Source organism: Mchenga conophoros, linkage group LG7 (assembly GCF_057382185.1).
Source record: "Mchenga conophoros isolate Kocher_MC1m ecotype Shallow Benthic linkage group LG7, M_conophoros_male_GT1.1, whole genome shotgun sequence".
NCBI lineage: Eukaryota > Metazoa > Chordata > Actinopteri > Cichliformes > Cichlidae > Mchenga > Mchenga conophoros.
In genome coordinates, this window is record NC_140532.1 from 50499889 (window position 1) to 50513406 (window position 13518).

At 38.2% G+C, this 13518-nt stretch overlaps 2 protein-coding genes across 2 annotated transcripts in view; both read right to left on the minus strand.

Annotated features, from left to right (window-relative positions):
* kcnt1a (potassium sodium-activated channel subfamily T member 1a) overlaps positions 1-4324 on the minus strand; it is a 42878-nt gene extending 38554 nt beyond the window's left edge. Inside the window, exons 1-2 of the mRNA XM_085279980.1 lie at positions 3881-4324; positions 1610-1780 (exon numbers count right to left, since the gene is read on the minus strand). Of these exons, the coding sequence (XP_085136106.1) occupies positions 1610-1780; positions 3881-4047 (338 nt within the window). The 5' untranslated portion in view covers positions 4048-4324. The remainder of the gene's footprint in view (positions 1-1609; positions 1781-3880) is intronic.
* Positions 4325-9201: 4877 nt separating this feature from the next.
* Positions 9202-13518, minus strand: psmd5 (proteasome 26S subunit, non-ATPase 5). The gene is made up of 10 exons (XM_085279981.1): positions 13281-13518; positions 12358-12502; positions 12161-12274; positions 11944-12072; positions 11632-11741; positions 11395-11537; positions 11065-11256; positions 10754-10863; positions 10520-10660; positions 9202-10328 (listed from the first exon to the last, which is right to left on the minus strand). Exons 1-10 carry the CDS (start codon positions 13451-13453, stop codon positions 10071-10073), a joined length of 1515 nt encoding a protein of 504 aa, XP_085136107.1. The 5' UTR covers positions 13454-13518; the 3' UTR covers positions 9202-10070.

Sequence of the window (13518 nt, forward strand, 5' to 3'; positions counted from 1 at the left end):
TAGACCGACGGAGAGATCTCATTTTCAATTCTGACAGTGAAGTAGGTCGCAATGTTGTCGCAGAAAAGAAAAATGTGTTTCAAGTCAAACTTCTTCAATCTTCAAATACGTACACAGACACCTGCTCCACAGCTTCTCATGCACCTCCCTCTTATTCAGCACCACGGACAGCGCCGCAAATCCTGCTACGTTTCTGGCACCTTTTAAACACAAACGCCACTTAGACCGGAAAAAGAGAACACTTCAGACTGCGCTCCTACGTGCTAAAGTCTGGAGGGGGCAAACACTGGTAAACACTCCATGAACAAAGCCTTTTCAGCAACTACAAAGAGGTGAATCAAGTGGGATTAAACTCCAAATAACAGTATTTGTCAGGAATAAAAAAAAAAAAAGGTCTGGCAATCAGCACGCTTGATAAGTGAAAGCAACATGCGCGGACGACCAACAGAGCTGTGATGAGATTTAATTCAATTCAATTTACTTGTTTTTTTCACCCTGTATATGTCTTGGGGCTGTTGCAAATAAAACACTAATAACTTACATAAAATTCAAACAGTTGGAGTCAAAAATTAACAACAACAGCAGCCACTTAAAATAAAACAGGGGGAATAATGGATGTGTGCTCTTTTTTAGATGTCGTCATTTTACACTACTTCACTTAATGCTTTCATAACGTTTTATAGAGGCTGACCAACATCAATTAATCTGACAATTTATTACCACAGTTATTAGTAATAGTAGATTCATCTTCACAAAATGGTGCGAAAAGAAACCAAGGTCTTCTTTTCTTTATTATTAGATTTACCCCCAAATAGTCCACATTAAAGAGGATTAAGCAGCATTTGTTTAAAGATTACAGCTGCTTGCTTTGGGATACAAAACTAAGTAGGACAACTAACCGATTCTGACAAAAAAACATCCACCGTTTAACTCAACTGTTACACTTGCTTGCTGAGAGAGTGCTAGTTAGCAAATAATGTTAACTAACTAACATTAATCATTCACTAAAGTAAAGCAAAAATGAGATCAATAGCCAATCTTATTGGGCAAACAGCTGTTTGCTAAACGTAAAGAAATGGTGCATTGAAAGGATAAAAAGCCGGCATGTTAGCTATAATACTTATAATACTTAAAGTAACAACTAAATGTTGAAATAACTCAAATTAGTAAACTACAAATAGCAAAACAGCTAATTATATATGACCAAAACCTAAGAGTTACAAATAAATGTTGCAACAGCTCAACTTAGATGAGTAAAAAGCAATAAACAGCTAACACAGGTAGCTCAGCTAAGGGTCAATAGTCAAAATAATTTGTTAAAAGTAATAGGCAAACAGCAAAAGTGCTGAATTTAAGAGACAATTACCTGAAATACGAAGCTAAATTCAATGTTGAGAAATTGCTAAACTGGTGTATAGACAGCTGAAATATTAGGCTACCTATAACACCCATTATAAAGGTTATATGTCTATGAGCTGATGCGTCTGTCAGAATTGTACAAATTTTAAGTTTGACAGTTTCTTCTCAGCTTACTTCTTTCGGTTCCTGACCACCTCAAACACCACGTCTCAGCCAAGTTTGTGTGTTATAAGCAGAGCTTCCTGCCTACCTGTCATCATTCGGGAAGCTCTGGTCCCCAAGAAGAAGGTCTCTGAAGCGGAAACGGGGTGGCAGAGGAAGCACCTCGCTCTCTAGCTGCTCCATCTTGAGAGTAGAGATGTCTAAGATAACCCCAGTACTGCGGCTGCTGTTTTTGGTCTGGAGTGGGGCTGGGGATGAGCTGGGGGGAGGGACAGGAGAAAAGTAAAGAAACAGAAGGCAGAGAAAGTTGTGCAAAAGTGAAGGAAGCCAGTTGAGCCAATGTTGAAAGGAAACAAGAAGCACAAGGAGAAGGAAAGGAGGCAAGGAAGGTAAACATGGGATGGAAAAGTGCAGTTGACGGGGCCCGGGTATGGAGTTACAGAAAATCAGACCAAAAAGGATAATGCCCCTAATGAATACTTTATATTGTACTGTAAAGTTTATATTTTTGTATTTTTAGTAAAGATAATCCCAAACAATGACCTTTGCAGCTAAAATCTTTGTGTAATGAAGAACCAGCCAACATATGTTCACCTGAAGCACCATGCATTGTGGCTTCTTCACTATCCTGGGACAGAAGCAGGGACAGGCTAAAATGCTGCTGCTGTGTGATGATTCAGGCTTAAAAGCAGAAATTAGCATGCATTCAAGGTTATGTCGCTCCTGTGCTGCTTACAGACCATAGAAGACAGACCTGAGTACTTTCCACAACTTTATTAATAAGATTTAACTTTGTTAACAGAAGCGTTTGTTTCTTTAGATTAACAGAGTATACACATGCTTGCATGAAATGGAAAAAAATACCCTTTCTTTTTAGACACGGATCAAAGTGCCTTCTTTCAATTCAGGGCATGTTCATGTAGTGGTATATTTTTTACATTGTTGTACTATTACTTCACTTTTCCAAAATATCCAAGAGTATTTTGTCCACCACCAGGTTCAACATATGGCTCAGCTTCAAGTACACATCATTCATATTATGAATGATGATTATGAATCACTATAGATTCATAACTTGGATTAAAGTTGATCTCAACCAGTGGGAAAGAAAGTAAAAAATCTTCAGCTGCTGTGTTTTTCTGAATGGCTGCAGATGCTGAGACACATCTCTCTAATGTGCAGCCCGAAAGCCTGAGTAACATGCAAAGGTTAAGTACAGCATAGTGGGATTTTACCTTTACTGCTGGAGAAGATGATGTGGGAAGATGAACTGATTCTGTCGCTTGAAGAAATGAGATGAATTAGAAACTCCAGAGTGAAGTGAGCGGCGTTATTTATGCCTTAATATTTTTAACTGTGTGGCTGTCGCAGCATGGATGGATGCTTTTGTGAGATTACACTCTTGCTTTCAATATTTGTTAAATGATCAGCGCCGGTCAGCACATCACCTTTATAATTAAAATATTGCATCCTTTGATAAAATATGACTCATTGCAGGGTAGTTATTAATGCAAGTGAACCTGGTTTGGTGTGAAGACGAATAACGTTTTCAGGCTCTTAGAATTGCACAAAACAGAATCTCCATCACTGTGTCTGTCAGCTTTGGTCCTCCATTAACCTTGTCAAACTTAATGCATGATTGATGAAGGGGATGTTTTGATTTTGATACTGTGATTTTGTTTAACTCATCCATCTAAGCAAATACAACCCAGGAGTAAAGTTCACCATTCAGCTCTCATAAGATAAGTGAAGACATGAAAAATGTGTTATTACATTTAAATAGTTCAGCACGTATGGATGCATGTGATATATCTGTATGGCTTCAGTATCCATTTTTTAAGAGAAGATGGTTTTTGTTTTGGCCAAAAATCATCCCAAATGTTCTTAAGAAAGCATGTGCGTGCACGGGTCAAACCAGGCATCACCAGCCCTGGTAATGGATTCATATGAGCTGCAGATAATCTGTTATCTATAGGCCAACACTGAAAGCTGAGACAGCACACCGGTGAACAGCTGGACACAAAACAGGTGATGACGGATGAGCAGATTGTGTATGGATGAGAAAAACAATGCAACACGTTTACGTCACATCAGTCACATTATTCAACAGGCAAATTTCCTGATATTTTTTTTTAGAATCAAATCCCAAACTAACCCGCAAGTGAATATACTTAAAAATAAATAAATAAATAAATAAATAAATAAATAAATATATATATATATATATATATATATATATATATATATATATATATATATATGAATACAGGATCTAACTTCATCCTCGTCAATCACATAATGGATGAAGTTCGCCGGTTGAGGCTACTTGTTGGAGTCTCTGAGCTGTTGCTTGTCTTACCGTGGCTTGTGGTCGTTCACGCTCCCGTCATCGTTCACAAATGACTGATTCACGTAACATTCACTGCACATTTTGGCCGGAGATCCGGCGCTGCCGTCGGACTGGAGTGCTGCGGTGGTCGGCGTTGAGTCTCCCTTGGCGAAGTCGTCTTCCTGGATTAATTGCATCGGAGGGTGATCTGCCAAAAAGGAGTGTACTCCTGGAGATAAAACACGCGCTCCTTTAAAAGTGATTTTGACCGTGCGCGCGCGCGCGCCCCTCTCACCTATCCAGGTGCATTTCGAAGGTGAGTTTGTGTCAGCCTACGCACAGACAGAGGCTGCCAGCGATGTGACAACCGCCCGATGAACTCTTCAAACGGACACGCTGAGTGAAATCATTTGGCTGTCAGCGTGTAGAGTGGGAAACACTGTGGGACGCAGAGAGGACAGGTCTGCAGCAGCAGCGAACATCACAGCTCTGCTTATTGAGGTGCGGGTACACCTCATGACATAACTGTCGAATTATCACCCAACTCTTGATGATGAGGGAGACAGAGACGGAGAGAGAGCGAGAGAGAGAGAGTTTAGCACCATCTGTTGGAGGCTCTGAGTCTCCTCAGAGACTCCAACAGAGCTCAAGTTGAAACGGGAACATTAACATTTAGGCAAGGACACAAGAGATCAGCGCATTTCAGCCTTCAACATAAGCATGACCACGGAGTCTGAACAACGCTTGGACTTTTTATTTATTTATTTATTTATTTATTTATTTATTTTAAAAAGCTTATATTGTGCTGTACTGCTGTTTTTATTGGATGTTTGCCATCTTAAGCAATTGTGGTACAATCAAGCAAAAATACTGTTTAAGGGGGAAATGCATTCAGAGTGCAGAAGAAAAAGTGTCAGCAAAATCCACTTCAAGCATCACAAGTAAACATCTGCAGAGAAAATAGCCCAGCTGTGCTTGATATATAGATATTTTATGAGGGTTGTGAGACAATGAATATGTTAATTAATCAATCAATCTAATCTAATCCGCATTGAAACAAATGCACACAAAATCAGTGAAAGCCATTATATTCCCATGGATAAAAAAAAATGTTGACCATTTCCCCTTTTAAAAGGAGTAGGAGGAAGCTAATGCGTATTATATCCTACCTCTGTTTAGCTCATCTTCTATATCTGCTTTGATCACACCTTACAAAATGTACATAGATGCTATAAATAAATATGGCTATGTAATAGCTCACACCAAGGACAACATTTAGTGAATTTGCAGTGAAGCATGGCCGAGATCCCAGATTTAAGACCATAGAGGAGATATAACATACATATATATATATATATATATATATATATATATATATATATATATATATATATATACATATATATATATACATATATTGTTAGATCTATGATTATATAACTACACCTGTCCAAAAGTACTGCTTTATCATATGTCATGAAATACAATTATCCATTTAATTATCCATTTTAATGTATAGTACAACCACATACATATTTAACACCCTACCTCATCCATATAGTGTATTATCTGCATGAACCCAGCCATACCACTTCATATACAGAATGCATTGCCATGATAAATTCAATAATTCTAACTTTCCTGCAACACACTGGTGATGGGTTTGTGTCTCTTGCTGCTCTGTTATTCCACAGCAAGTAATGCCAAGCGAGATGACAAATTATAATAACAAATTCATAAATGGAAAAAGACATATTTAAGAGTATTTATTTGCCCCCTTCCACAAGTCAGGTCATAGTATAAAAATGCACACACAGACACAGTTACATGATATGCATCTATAGACTAATGATGGTGACTGGACGATGCCCACTCAAATGAGCTCTCTCCTTTGTGCCTGCTGTCAGTTTTCTCTCAGGTGTAATGAGCTGAAGCAGAAAATCACCCTCCATGCAGAGGAAACCCCGCCATCTTTACCATCGCACAGCAGGGGAAAGATGAGAGCCCAGCAGCTTGGCAGGTATTAACGTGCAGCTTTTCAGATAAGACGTTTCAGATAAGCTTTATGTTTTAGCAATCATTGATACACATGATTAGTCTGGTCAAAATGCACGAAGACTCCGAATATGAAATCTTCAGACTAGCTGAGTCCAAAAACTGTTTCGAGATGTCTTTCAGTCCCTGTGTTATAATTTTATCCTTCAGGAGAAGGTCACTAATGATGAACACTAAACGATATGTGGGAAAAAAGAAAAAAAGAGCATAGCTGAATGATTTCAACAACACATCCAGAAGCGCCAGAAGAAATAATAAAAATAAATAAATCTAATGTACAGAGAAAAGATTGACTGACTGGATGTTTTTTATTATTTATTTCTTTGTTTATCTGATGACGCAAGCTGGAGCAAGTATGTACAAGACGTGGGTGAGGTGATATGATTCACTGGGACGGCAGTGACACGAGGTTGTTGAAGAGTTTGAAGCCGTTTGGGATTGAGTCAGTCATTCTCACTCCGGGGAAACATTTCTAATGCTGTAGATAAAGAGTGCATACATGAGATTAAGGGATTCCACCGGGAGAGATGTGTAAAGGTTTGATATCGAAAATACCACCAAGCGCTTGCTCACAGGGAATCATTGGGTTTCTCTCTCGTATATTACCAGGTGTAAGTGTTGTTGTGAACTGGCACTTTATAAATATAACTGAAGTCAGATTAATTGATGTGGATTCATTTTATATTTATGCCAGGCAGTAAAGTCCAGCAAAATGTTTGTAGGCTTTTGCTTGTCAGCTTGTTTTTCAAATACTGATCACAGATTCTAGATCAGAATGAAAGAAGATGGTCTTTGAAGATCTTTGAGGGCTTTTGAGTATGTTCAATCCTTGAAAAGAACGTATGCAATGTGTATGGACATTCTTCACAAAGCACATTAAACACAACATTTGCGCTTCAACCAAAAACCTTTTGCATATGACTACAGTAACATCGTGCTAAAGCCGGGCTGATCTCTACAAATAATTACTGGATTGCAATATAGTCTTATTCCACTCATTCATTATCTCAGGTGAATCCAGCAGCTATGTATTTAGTATAGTGAAATTAAGTGTTAAGTGTTTGTTATGTAGGTTGAAAAAACTCCTAATACTTTCTTATACTTGGATTTTGTACTCTGACCTAATGTCAGCAAGCAAACATGTTCAAAATAAGATTGTGAGAATGGAAAAAAAGCCAATAATATTTTTAAAAAAATGTCTACAGACATCTTATCTTGATTTTCTGTAATTTGTGTGTGTTGTTGGAGGAAAATATTAAGAACAACAGTGATTTTTTTAGCAGGATTATAGATGTCACAAGTTTCACAGTCTAACTGTGGGAAAGATAAAGACGCTCTGCCATCCAGACAAAAATTTGATGAACTACAATATTATATTATAAAGTATAAATTAGAAAAAAACCCCAAACATATTTAAGTGGTTGCTGGTGGCTTGTGAAAACTCATAAATTCTTCTGCTAATCAGTCTTGGTGCAGTTTCGAAGCACTTCGTCTGTTCCCGAGTCACAGCATAGAGTTGAAAAGTGATTTTTGTAGAACATCATGTCATTAAAGTGACGTTAACCTTTGCACATTTGGATAAAAAAAATCTCCTCACTTTAGATGTTCTTGTTAAATGTGGTAAAATCAAATTAACTCTTGAGTCATGGCCATAAACCCTAAAACAAACAAACACAAAAATCACAGCAGCTTCTAATATTTAAATTATAATTTACTTTTTCCTACAGCCTCAGTGAAAATTTGTGCAAGATGTAGTGATAATCCCTCTCAGGTTTCCCAATAATTTTCCCAACTAGAAGCAAGGCCACGGCTACGTTGAGCTTTGACTTCAAAAAACAAATCCGTTCTTTCCTCTTTAAGTGTGTGTGAAAAATTTGGAAGTATTTCAAATATACTGCATTTAAGAAAATGGGACAAACACACAAACACAGCAAGCTTCAGCCTCAGTCACCGAGAACACATAACTGTGTTCCAGCTGTAGATGCTACAGCTACAGAGCTGCTTACTTCACGTTCTGCCAGCTCTGTATTTACAGTTGTAGTGACGTGACACACCGATAAGGATGAAAACGACCAGTGTCTGTAACATCTATCATTAGCACAAACTGCACTGGTTTTATCTTCCGTGTCTAAAAGCTTACATAAGGTGCGATACTATCTTCAGTGAGAAGTTGGACCTTTCCCCTGTGCCATCGCGGTCTCCATCTGGTGTGCGGAGCCACTGTACTGCCCTGAGCTCGAACTCTCCACTTCGCAGAGTTCAAATTCTAAAGGAAACCTAAAACAGTAACACGACTGTTGCATTTGGTTTAATTTTTCTATGTTAAAATCCTTGTACTTTCCGATTTATTGGGTTTTTAGTTTGTTTAAAATTTAAATTGATGGGTTATTGGCAGAGAGATGCACTATGTCATTTGGATACTGCATACAACATAAAACCACTTGTTTACTACTTTATTTGTACCTTAACTAACTGGTTACTTTTCAGTTTACCTTTTATTGTTTTAATTTAAATAGTGAGAGTCTAAAGAAAAAAGCAATATAAGACACTTATAGGTTAATGACTTAGACATGTAAGTGGACACAGTATTCAGTGAAAGCAGTACTTAAAACCTATTTGCTTATTTGTGATTTAACGTGATGGTTTATAAAACACATTTAACAATATGTTTTCATATTAAAGTATATTTGTAGCTACTGCATAGCCCAGATTGAACTGAAAGTAATCTTGTAAAATTGCCACGATTTTCATTCAAACGGCCATCACGTTATAAATTTCACAGAGAAACAAAAGCAAAGATTGAAAAAGGTACAAAGAAATGAAAATAGCTGAAATGCTGCCCTCTGGTGGAGATGAGTAAAAAGTTTCCAGCTTCTGTCCTTGCACTGAATATATACTTAGAATATCTACTAAGTATTATCAATTTTTAATTATTATTGTGGTTAAACCAGGGCGTTAAATCATTTCCCATGAAAGTTCCCTCAATTTTTATTCATTAATTTTTTTACACTGACAGGCACAGAAGAAATGCTATGGAGAAAAAAAAAACCTTTTCCTCTCAGTCTCACCCATGTTATATTAGTTGGTTCCAGAGCTTTTACTTAGGTTCCCATTATGTGCTACATGAGCAGCAGAACAACAAAGTTAATCAAGGACCATAACATGGGTATTAAGGCAACAATTACAGTATTTAAAAAATTACTAATCCCCCAATACTATTATACAGTATGCAATGATGGAATAAAATATGTTCATTAGGGGGATTAAAGTTTATGAAAAGTAAAGAAACACACAAGTTGCGAGACAGAAACTTTAATTACAAAAAAACTAAAAAATGGAAAGGAAAAAATGATGAAGATGAGTTTTTTTCCTTTTAAATCGTTTGGATCCAAATACACTGATGTGGAATTGTATAAGTGTGTGGATGTTTTGTTTTCTTTAATTATTACTTAAGTATTGGCAAAGACGCTTAAACTAAACACCTTAACATAACACGCTATGTGGGGACTTTATAGATAAGACGTGGGTATGCTGGTATAGTACTCATTCATTCATTAAGTTCATCTTGTTTGACCTCTACTGTGCGCAGATGCTTTATGGGAAAAATATAGACTGAATTCAAGCTATAAGATAAGATACTCAAGAATTTGCTGATGTCATTGCAATCAAAGGAGGAAAGGAAATCAAAGCTGAATCTTTCATTAGAAACCTCTTAACTTTTTTGGTTTTAAACGCAAGCTTTCTGAGTGTAATTAAAAAAAACTTTATAGCAACAAAGTGACACATGTTTATTTGTTTAGTGGTTACCGATATGGTTCATGGAGAAACTTTTTGTTATTTTATAAACAATGATCTATGTACTGCAAACTGCAGTAACAGAATATGACTGAAGATAAGGATCAGGAGTTTAGTGTTCTGCCAAAAAAACTGATAATTATTGAATGTAGTGCAGCTGCAACCTAGCCGTGCAAGTACTGAAGATAAATTATTTGTTTCTAAGAACTTTTAATCAGCCTTTACATGGTAATTTTTTATCCAGATGCTGTAGGGTTTGCAGAGCATGTTATATTAATCCACAGGCAGATCACTCAGCCACTTATCCATTACTTAAGCATCAACTAGAAGCCCATGAAGTGCATTTGAATTGGTTTATTGTTAATTTGACTCAGTCCGCTCCCTCGGTGCTGACTGCGGCCACAGCTGAAACATAGTAAGGTCCTTCTCTGAGGTAAGACTTCACGCGGATGTAGTGCTGACTGCCCAGGATCTCAGCTGCTGTTGATGAACCTGCAAGTGCCCCAATCAGTTCAAACTTGGCATCTTTGGCCTCCTTCGTCTGGCCCGTTGAACGATCCAAAACGAACTCCATGAATCCAGGAGTGTTAATCATCAGCTTCTGGCCCCATGGCTGAGTGGCAATGGCCTGGCAGACACATATGCACAGACATCCAGTGATATTATATAAGACAGTGATATTATATATCAGAGCAATATACGCTTGTGCCCCCCTCCAAATATCACTATCAGATAGAGACCTTTATTTCTACAGGTAACCAGGTGGTCAGAGCCACAAAGAGGAAATATTAGAAGGTGAAAAACAAAAACAGTGCTTACAGTGAATATCCGCAGTGCTCCACAGTGCAGCTCTGGAAAGGGCTGAGTGCTGATGTTGCGAATCATGTCCATGGGCTGGCTGGACAAAAGGTGGAACCATGACTCTGTCAGGGCCAAAAGGTCTTCTGTCTGCTGCTCTGGCTGCGATGCATAAATTGACCAACTTGCACTTTTGTATCGTTGTTAAGAATTATTTTATTAAAAATGATTTTTCTTTACATGTCAGAAAAATACCTGTAGGGAGAGAAGTTGTGATATCGCGTCCAAGCTTCGAACTCTGAGCTCTGTAGGTCCAGAACTGGCAAGCTGGCTCATTTTTGACAACACAGCCTTGAACTTTTCTCCTGAACAAAAAGAAAACAGTCAAACCATAAGAATGGTCAAAAAATACAAGACAGTCTTGTTAGACCAAGACCTTTCAAAGTCATGTCAGAAAAAAGAGAATAACTTTTAAACTAAAATTCACTCAGATTCTATTTTTTTTCTTTTATAAGAAAATGTTATGTAGAAAATTTCTTTCATAAAGCCAAGGATACCGAGCTAACCTGTTTTCTGCAGGACCTGCTTCCCCTCCACATTAGATCCCAGTAATCCCAAAGTGTCCAGAGCCACGCCGATCATCACAGGGTCCGGATCAAGCGCCATCTCAAACACTTTGTTCTGAAAAGCTGGATAGGTTTCACAAACCTGCTGTGGACTGTCCATGATGGCCAAGTTCCCAAAGAACTTCACCAAACCTGCAGCAGTAATACTCACATCATAAAGTGCAGAATAATGCTGAACTGTATGGATAAGACTGTAAAAGGCATTACATTATACTGTTGTGTATTAGACAGATAAATATATATTTGGGTGGGGATGATACAGACACTCACCTGGAAGGTAGAGGGAAGAGAAGGGGTCAGTCTCGGCTCCTCTGATCATGTTTGAGATCTTATCCATGATACCTTGCTGGGCCAAATACTGCCGACCATGCTGACTGTGTGCAAGAGTTGTAACCATCTCTACAGCTGTGACCCTGGTAAAAAAGTAAAAAAACAAATTAACAGCATAAACGAAGACGAAATGCATATGAAAGAAGGAGAAAAGCAGTCAAACTTAGTTTGTACTACCTGACCAATACGTCGTCTCCTGTTAATTCGCTGAGCAGCTGAGAAATGAGGCCGCTGTTGGCACAGTAACCGAGAGAAATGGGAGATACAGATGAGATCTCCACCACCAGCTGCAAGCAGAAAGGACAAAAAACTTCATAAGATCATTTATATGAAAGTGTCGAACTCTGTACATGACATGTATACAATATATAAAATGACCTAAGTCAGTATGTGTAAGTAATGTCATACTGTCGACCGATTCCAACTAAGTAAATCGAATTTAAAATCATTGGGTTGCTGATCCTATGTTATAACCCAGTTTGAACATACCTCATATATTCTGTATCTAATAATGTCACTTGTGGCCATCACATCCTTCATGACTTGCAGCAGGTCAGTCTGGAATAATTTGTCTAATCCAGGCTTGGAATGACTGAGCTTAGACAAGGACTGAATCGCCTGAGATAAAACAAAAGAAAAGCAGATACTCCAGGCACTGACACTTTATAAAACGTGAGGAGTGTAATTATAATGCTTTATTCATCACCTGCTTTGCCACAGCTATCTTCTCCTCTCCGATGCAGCGGATTGCTGCTCGGAGGACGTCGTGGTTGTTGAGGATTTCAGTAACAGCATCAGGGTCCTCCACCACTCTCCCAATCTGACACAAGAAGGTGGGATTAACTAATATTTTCAGTGTTTTACAAGATACTTTCTGTGCGTGTATGTGTGCGAGCAGCCTACCTGTGCCAAGGCCAGTATCTTAACAGTGTCATTTGGGTGAGTCAACCCCCCCTGCAGCTCCGCTCTGTAGTTCTGGACCACATGCACAGGGCTCATGGCCATTAAGATGCGTTCAAGGATGTCTACGCATAGCTCCACCTGCGTCCTGTGAGTATTTATTTATTTAACAATCAATATAGCTCCTTCTTATTTTTTATTTTAACTACGGTTATTCTGTACAGTGTTAGACAATGGTAAAATGGAAAAGTGAATGGTATATACCATTCACAGCTGTCAGTGTAGAAATATTTGATGTATCAAAGCACCTTTAAGGCCAAATTCAGTTAACCTTGAAGCTAAGGAAACCAGTAACAAGTCATTTGAAGGAAAGCATAAACCCTTGTATAGCGTAGAATAGTTCCTGCTATTACAGGTTAAAAATTACAACACTAAAAATGTCTTCTAAAAACTAGATGGGACCGGGAATGGCGATTATACATAACAGTAATCAAATCAATCTAAAAACAGTGCTTGGATGAACTCGTTCAGCTGCATGTTTACAATTCAAAAAAAAAAACTTAAACAACACATGTAGTTTAAATGCTAACTTTGAGCATGTTTGTAATCATAGTTCACCAAAAACCGTAGCAATTTCATTGTCCAAAAAGGGCACAGTGGTTAAAAACATGTTCTAAACATGAAGGTTGGTGTTTTAAATGTCAAACAGTGTCCTGCTGGGGCTGTGTTATTAGTAACACTGTAACCAGTTAGCTTGCTAACAATTAGCTCAGTTTCAAGCAGCTCTTTTAGGCTAACTAATAAACCCTTCTTGTACGTTAACCTAGTGTCAATATAGCTAACTGTTAGCAATACATATATTATACCCACTGACTGACTCAGCAGTTATTCGCCAACGTTTAGCTGATGCACAGAGCCAAACGCACCTGTCACTGGAGTTGAGCAGAGAGAAAATGACATCTAAACGCTGTCCTCTAATTGAGTCCTTCAAGACACTGACAGGAATCGCTAACAGAGCAGTTTTTAAACTCTGAAGTTCTTCAACTGGGTCTTCAACTCCAGCGATTTCCTCCAGTAGGCTGTCAATGGAAGCAGCCATATCTTCCAGTGTTTGGGGAGACTTCAGCCAAACGTATCCGCCAAAATGATTTCTTCTTCATCCGG

Bases quoted from the DNA above. Each gene is read 5' to 3' on its own strand.
- psmd5 (XM_085279981.1), bottom strand. From the start codon at position 13,453: ATGGCTGCTTCCATTGACAGCCTACTGGAGGAAATCGCTGGAGTTGAA. The intron at 12,503-13,280 runs GTGCGTTTGGCT...AAATACTCACAG, and splicing joins CTGCTCAACTCCAGTGACAG to GACGCAGGTGGAGCTATGCG. The intron at 10,661-10,753 runs GTATTTTTCTGA...TATGCATCGCAG, and splicing joins CACAACTTCTCTCCCTACAG to CCAGAGCAGCAGACAGAAGA.